This window comes from Canariomyces notabilis, assembly GCF_033297395.1.
Source record: "Canariomyces notabilis strain CBS 508.74 unplaced genomic scaffold N656scaffold_4, whole genome shotgun sequence".
NCBI lineage: Eukaryota > Fungi > Ascomycota > Sordariomycetes > Sordariales > Chaetomiaceae > Canariomyces > Canariomyces notabilis.
In genome coordinates this window covers 531,512-539,261 of record NW_027041826.1, presented here as the reverse complement: position 1 = coordinate 539,261, position 7,750 = coordinate 531,512, and the positions used below count along the sequence as shown (strand labels likewise).

Genomic DNA, 7,750 nt, shown 5'->3' with positions numbered 1-7,750 from the left:
GGGGGTGCTGTGGACCATTGGCTTTTGGTCTCTTGAAGATCACTCTGCCTGGACCAACTAGGGCGGGCTTTTCTATCGAGCCAGCGCCGGGACACCCTGCAATCTTCCGCCGCGACTTACACTGCCACCAATTTTCGGCAGCAGAAGAAAGGAGGCATTCGGCGGTAACAATCGCACACAAACATGGCGGTCATCAGCAGCTTTTGATCACCTTTGCAAGGCTGGATATATAACCCGCCCATTAGCGTGGAGATTCATCCCCGCTCCCTTCCACGCTCTAGTGTGATTAGTTGAGCCAGGGTGCTTAACAATATGGATTGATGAGGCCGGTTAGTTGTCTCGTGGGTAGAACAGCCTCCCCCAGCTTTTCAGGAAGCTGAACTGAGCCGGTCCGGGCAAGGCGATAGACATGGGATTGGCTTTGGGGAAATTACCTCTCCGGTGTTTGACGATTCTTATTCTCCTCCCTTTCTCCCTTGTCATTCCTCCTGAGCAATGGGCAATGGCTGAATAGCGATATTCACTTTATTTTGCCTCTTTATGGGAGCCTAGGCGCAGATAATGGGGTTCGGGTTATCTGGGTTTTATCTGGGTTTGGGCGGGATCATCGGGTCTTTTCTGTTAGTGTTAGTAATATGGGACTTTTCCCGCCTTTTGCTATCTTATTTCGCGCTTTCTCTGACTACCTACTCTGCACTTAGGTGTGAGATGGGATGGGTAGGAAGTCCCGGCTGGTTGCTTTCCTCGGCTACTTGTTGCCTGCTTTTCTTCCCCGGGCCTCTTCAGTCTCGAGGCAGCTTAGCCGGACTCAACAAGTGATGCTCTTTCACGTTTCTTATCCAACCATGCACTCCCCGAACAAGGGACTTTGGGGTGCTTCGGCGAGGGACCAGTGAACAACGATGAACATGGGAGAGAAAGAGAGAGAGAGGCATGGTATCGGCCGGGCTGAATGAAGTGCACTCAGTTTAGGAGTGGATGAGAAGCTGGAAAAGGGGATGAGTAAGAGCAAGCGAGGCGAAGATTACAAGGCATTCTTCGATTCGATTCCCCGTTCGTTTGTCCAAGCCATAACAAACATAACTTCAATTGCCACTGCCATCCATCCATTCTGGCAAGCAGGCAGGCAAGGCAGGCAGCAAGGGCAGGAAGGACATCATCCATCCATCCATTCCATCCCACCACATCCCATGGTACGGAGTTACAAGTTACACCCTTCCATCTTAGGAACACATCGCCCGTTTGTATTTTTGTTATTAGACAGAGAGATAGATAAATCACTGGACGGGAAATATGTGACAGGGCTCGGGCGTTCTTAACTCAGTTTCTTTTTCGTGTTTGTTTTCCCTCTCATGAATTGCGGTTTGTGGTTGTGGTCTGTGGTTTGCCGCTATCTTGCAATACTACCTGGTACTTACTGTCAGTGACTACTGCTGCTGGGAGTACTACTGAGTTGGTTGGGGTGTTTGACTGGTATCTGTTTAGCGTTCTCTCCATGATTGACGGACGGATGCTGGGGGTTACCGGTACTAGAGCACCAAGGGCACTTACTTGCTGCTAGTACTTGTATCACATGGGGGTCGAGTGCGGAGGTTTGTCAAAGTTTTACTTGCCTAGCCTCTTATTAGTTTGTACAAGCGGCACACTCTGGCCTACTTTATGCCTACTATTTAGTGAGAAGCGTTGTATGTATAGTACGAGTGGCATGAATGGTGAATTCAGCTTTTCTACTCTTGTCATCATCGACTTGAAGCCTGGTGTTGTTGCTCTGCTTAACGTTAGTGGTAGTTGGTTCAAACAACAGGTGACGTCCTTCTGCTCTGCTCTGCTGGCAAGGTAAGATGAAAATATGGGAGTTCTAAGTACTTACATTGCCTATGAAGAGGAGATGGAGCATGGATGGGTGATTGTGCACTGGTAGGGCGCTTGCTGCTGGTGAATAGGTGGTAGATAGGGAAGCCTATAGCCCTATACTGTATGTGATAGGTGATAGATGATTCAGTCATCCTAGTGTCAGCCTCTGCTGTCCAGGTCAAGGCTTAGAAGGAAGAGAAATAGGTAGTTGTCTTTCCACAACGGTGACAGGGAACTGCCCGAGCCCTTTGCTAGCTGCCCAGCTTTGCTTGGGCGAGGCAGGATGAACAAAATCGCTAGACTCAAGAAGGAAAACATCCGGGCGAAAGCCAACCCAAAGCCAGATTAAACACTTCTCAGGGGTGGTTTAGGTAATCCCAGGCAATCTTCGAGCTACCATTCACTTCTATCTCTACTCGGACACAACAGAGAAATGAGCATCTTTCTACCTACCCTGACTGACTACTGGTACCTCAAGCACTTAGTAGAACCAAACAGTTCAAACAACGTCATGCAACGCTGTCCATTCATACTCAAAATGACCGACTCTAGACAGTCCCTGCCACACTCTCTCTTCGCATCACACTCCCGTCACTGCCATTGTCACTTACTTACACGCCTCCCATCTCAAAAAAGAACCAAAGATCGTTCAACGCCAGCATTCATCCACACCCCTTAAAAGAAAGACAAATGTAAAGTATAAACAATAAAGAATAGAGAATAAGAGATCCAAATCAACATACATAACCCCCTTTCTAGATATCAGGAAACTCAAGTATGTAGTGACATGTCCCTCACCTTACACTGCTCGAACCCGGACTGAACCCGGACTGAACCTCTTTTCAACACAGAGAAAGAAAACAACAAAACCCCCCAACATCATCGTCACAAAAGTATAAGCTAGAGAACCCACGCAATGGATAACAAAAAAGAAAAGAAGAAGACAAAAATAAGCCATATTTCTCTGCCCAATGTTTGCTAAGTTGTATTGTTATTGATGGCGGTCCCGCAGCCGGTTGTGAGGGTGAAGTAGTCAAAACTCGTAGCAGAGAGCACAACTTCAGGTACTCCAACGCCACCATCGCATCCCAACACTGACACTGCCCGACTCGGCTTGCTTGTTTACCAGACCAGACCGGAGTGGTCTCACTGCAAGGTAATCCGTAGGTAAAAACCCGGCCGCTTTCCCCTTCCTTTTGTCCCCCGTCCCCCCTTTCCCATCACCAACCCTCTACCTCCCTCCTCCCTCCAACAAGGAATCAAATGGGAGCAACAACATGGCCCCGGCCCGGATGAAAGAAGCGAAGAGGAATCCCATAACAACACCCAAGATTTGATCAAGGTCCAACCAACCAAACACCCTTTTTCCTTCTTTCCCTCCCATGATCCTCTCTCTCTGTCTGAATGAACGGCGCGTGTCAATTGTCGTACCGTACCGTATCTATGAGAGCAACAAGAAAAAAAGAACAGAGGAGGCGTACGTGCGACTTTAGGTAATCCATGTTCAAGGTGGCCTGCTTCCCTCAGCCAAACCGGACTAAAGCCGAATGCCCAAGTGGAAGCCAAACCAGACCAAACCAAGCCCAAGCCCAGCCGAACAAACCCGAGCCACACACTCCCAGGTCCCTCCCCTTTCGTCAACAAGCCAGCGACCCCAACCCAGGCCGAGAGATCGGCCAGGTATCCATAGGGCCGGCAATGTGCATCGCGTCCATCCGTTCGGCAGCGAGCCATCTCGTTCTGTCTAAATAATCTCTCTTACACAGTCCGCAGCGCACGACCGACACATCTCGACCGGACAAGCCTCGCCAACGGCCCCCAAGAGTTTCTGTCGCCTGGCCCGTTCCCGTCGTATCGACAAAATCTGTCATAACTGCGGGTAACGCAAGAAAACAACTGCGAGCTCCCGGTGCTCACTGCCGTCGCTGCCGGTCAGGCTGAGGGCTACGACCTGCTCGTCCGCGTCTCGGATTGACTTGCTCCGGCATGTATGCTGGATTCTGCATTCCTCCTGCCGGGTTACTATAGCCGAATCCACCGCCCATGCCCATGTTCATGTTGAACCCAGGCGGGGCGAACGGGGCCTGATTTGCCGGAGGCATGTTCGGGAGCTGGGCACCAGGCGGCTGGACGGGGCTGCCGTTTGCAAGGGCCTGGTTCCGGTATTGGTCCATTGACGGGCTCGGGTTCTGAAAACCGCCGTATCCGGCCTGCATGGGCGGGAAGTAGTTGTTCAGCTGCGGCGCACCGCGGGACATCATGCTCTGCTGGTATTGTAGGTGTTGAAGGGCGGCTGGTCCCATGGGCGGATTGGAAGCGTTGAACACAGGGGCTTGAGCGCCGAACGCTGGGAATTGCTGGGGTAAGCCGGCGTCGACGCCTTCACTCCGGGGAATGGTGAAGCCCATCTCGTAGTTCGCTGCGGGTGCAACAGCATTGAGAGGGTTGTAATACTGGGCGCTGCTGTTGCCGCCGTATGGAGCAGCTTGCTGTTGCTGAGCATGTTGTTGCTGCTGCTGCTGAGAGCTGAGGGTGGCTTGGCGAGATGTTGGGCGTTGCCGTTCAGAGCTGTTTCCATGGTCCCGAGAATTGCTGTTCCCACCACCTCCGCCGCTCCTTGTCGACAAACCCACCTCATCCATCAGCCTCTTATAGCCCTGCCCTGGCTGTGCCTTGATGCGGATCAAGACAGCCTTGACATTGTCGACCACTTGGCTCCGGATCGACTCGTCAAAGAACGGGGTCGTCAGTACCTTGAAGATCAGGGTGGCGCCGCAAGCATGATCGCTCAAAATTGCCTCCAACACTTGGTCGTTCGGGGTGAAGAACAGCGCTTTCAGAATGGTGTCTCTTGCATCCGGCTCTGCCTTCTGGTTGATTACCTTCAATACCGTCAGGTACGCGACCTTGTGCGTGCATAAGTGGACCAAATAAGGGACAAGCTGCGGTGATAGAACTGTACGCCGTTGCGGGAACGTGCAGGTGTCGAGGAACCAGGTAAGCAGTAGGGCGCCGTTTGCGTTGGTAGCCAGCTGTACGCTGTGCAAGGCAATCGCGGCCGCCAGCATCCTCTGCTGATCCTTACTGGCATGGTGGCTCTCGAGACAAGCCCGCATGGCACGAGCACCGTAGCGTCCCTGAGCTACCTCCCACATCCTGCTCAGCATGGTCTCAAAAATAAAGTCGTTGTACGGACTGCCGAACTTCAAGCATCCCTGCAGGACATAGTTGCCATACTGGTCGAGGAACAGGGGAATCGTATAGGGGTGCAAATGCTGCACAATAAGGCTCATCTGGTGCGGGGTCTTGCACACATCGATGATCTTCTGGGCAGCCCAAGTGCCATTCTTGTGGACACCAATCTCGGCCATGTGTGGAGCAATCTCGGCCAGCATCGAGTCCCGGACGCTGTCAGAGCAGTGCTCGAAGAGCTTCTGCACTACTGTGTTGCCCAGATAGTCGGATGAGAGCTCGGCGATTTCGGGGAGCATCTCAATGGCAATATTCTCAATCTCCTGCTGGGACAAGGATTGATTGTCGATCCTCTTGCGAATATCGCGCAGTTTCGGGGCGTCATGGACCCTGGTGTGGGCAGGCTCCTTGATGGGAGGGATCTCATCGATGAACGTGTTATACTGTATCGCTCTCTGCAAGCTCATGGAGATGCGGAAGCTGTCCTCGTCGGTTGCCCCAAACTGCTTGACGATGTCCAGGATATCTCCCATCATCTCGTGAAGGGGAGGCACGGTGGGGGTGGCATTGCCTGCAATGGGCGCTGGCGCAGCATCGCCAGACTGGCCGGCAGCAGGCGTTTGGCCATTCTCATGGCCTTTCGCGAATGGATCGGGGCTGGGCGAGGGAACAGCGCTGTCATGACCCGGAGTGCCGGCGCTCGAAGGCGGCTTTGCAAAGTTAATGCGAATTGGACCGGCACCAGGAAAGATTTCCTTCCCGTTCAAGTTAGCCTTCGCTGCGATTGCACTGTCGACCCGCTCAAAGTTCACAAAGCCGCAGTTTTTGTGAGTGAGAACCCTAGCCGAGACAATAGGACCATACGACTTGAACATCTCTGTAAGAGTCGACGTGGTAGTGGACGTCGGAATGCTGCCAAGCCACAGGGCACTAGTGGGCCCTTCCATACCCTGCTCATCCGCACCCAACAGGCCATTGTTGCGGCTATTTGACCTCCCCAGCGACATTCCGGCGACGGCTTGCGGGAGCTCATCAAAGTCCTTCTCGTCGGGTAGCCGAAGCTCGGCGGCAGTGATGGAGCTGTCAAGTCGGGAAGGGGTGGGGAAATAGTTGCGGAGCATGCGGGATCCGGGAGTGTCCAAGACGCCAGCCGTCCTTGCACGGGGCCGGTTGACGGCTGCTTGGCTCACAAAAGCCTGGACAGCCAGGTTATGCTGTTGAATGGCAGCATTTGTTGCCGCAAGCTGGTCTTGGATCTGGGCATACTGGCTTTCCATCATGGACATGGTCTCAGCATCGAACTCATCATCCTCCTCATCCGCGTACTTATCCTTGTTGTTGACTGAGTAGGAACGGAACCGATTTGCAGCCCTAGTGAAATCGGCAAAGTTCGGGGGTATGTATGGGGTAGCAAGCTGGGCTCGCGGAGGCTGGGGCGTCTCGGCTAGCCCAAGGTAATCCAATGTCCTCATATGAACATCATTCTCGGCAGTTCCCTCTCGAGAAAAGTGAGACTGGGCTGGGGAACTAGGCCCATTGGACCCCAAACTAGCAATGCTGGCCAGGGTGTTGCCCCTCTCCCGACCGGGAGGATTCCAGCTGCTGAAGATGGAAGGGCCAAAGGGCGAGCTGGTGCCGGGCACGTGAGCAAAGGGGCTCCGTTGGGGCATCGAGCCGGCGCGCAGCCTCGAGAGTAAAGCGGACGCGCCAGGGAGGTCGCTGGGCGCCTCGAGCCCCGGCGACGGGGACTTGAATGGAGTCTGCGACGGGCTGGGCCGCGAGGTCTTGGAGGCCAGGGTTGGTATGCCTAGCAAGGCATTGCCAGCACCGCCGGGTGAGAACCTAGAAGGTAGGGTACCAGCCCGGGCGCGGCGGGTCTGCGGCAGACTGTCGGGAGTAGGCAGCTGGGTGAAGTCGGGAAACCCATCGGTGGGCGATTCGGGAATGTTTTCGCGGAGCGGCGTCGAGTTTCCGCTCGTCGGAGGTCCGCCCCAGGGATTTAGAGGCAATCCCGGAACCCCTTCCTGTGCCTGGATCTCTCTGGCACTGTAATGGAACGAGCAAATTAGCGTTGAGCGGCACTAGGGGAGCGGGGACACGACTCACCGCTTGGAGAACAGGCGCCCGGACGCCGGCATCTCGTGTGAAGGGGAGCCAGAGCCGGAGCGTGTACCACCCGACATCTTTGAGGTAGGCGTAAGGCCTGGGGACAGCCCAAAAGGCGACCGGAGGGTGCCGGCAGCTGACTGGGGGTCATTGGACGAGGCACTGGTTGGCGACGTTGAGCGGTGTTGAGCCTGCGGCGGGTAGCCGATGGTCAAATGCTCGCCTGGTCTAGAAGTGGACATTATCAATTATCTGATCCCGACCCTCATGAGAATATTCGTATTTTGGTTCCGGTCGGAACAAGCGTAACGTTCCGGGCCCCGATGAAGGCCCCAGGGACGAAATCGTCGGCCGGCTGTGGAACCACAAAGGTAATGTAATCGTACAACGACGTGCGCTGCGCGTCGATGAAAATCGATCTAGGAAGGAAACGGGTCGTGGGCCGTCTAGGGAATTGCGATTAATCAGGGATCGAGACGAAGACGGGTAGCAGCCAAGGTCGAAGGAGGGTTGACGCTGGTGCAGCCGTCTTGCTCTCGAGGAGGTTTGTTGCAAGCTGGCAACAGCAATTAACTACAAGTTTTTGATGTGACGACGG

The 7,750-nt window shown here is 54.1% G+C and overlaps 1 protein-coding gene across 1 annotated transcript; it reads right to left on the bottom strand.

The window, feature by feature from the left end:
* Positions 1-3,767: 3,767 nt before the first annotated feature.
* On the bottom strand, positions 3,768-7,394 carry N656DRAFT_703574 (uncharacterized protein; the record flags this gene model as incomplete). Its single annotated transcript, XM_064811105.1, has 2 exons — positions 3,768-7,092; positions 7,153-7,394. The coding sequence occupies 2 exons, from the start codon at positions 7,392-7,394 to the stop codon at positions 3,768-3,770; spliced, it is 3,567 nt and encodes a 1,188-aa protein (XP_064672682.1).
* Between the last annotated feature and the right edge of the window lie 356 nt (positions 7,395-7,750).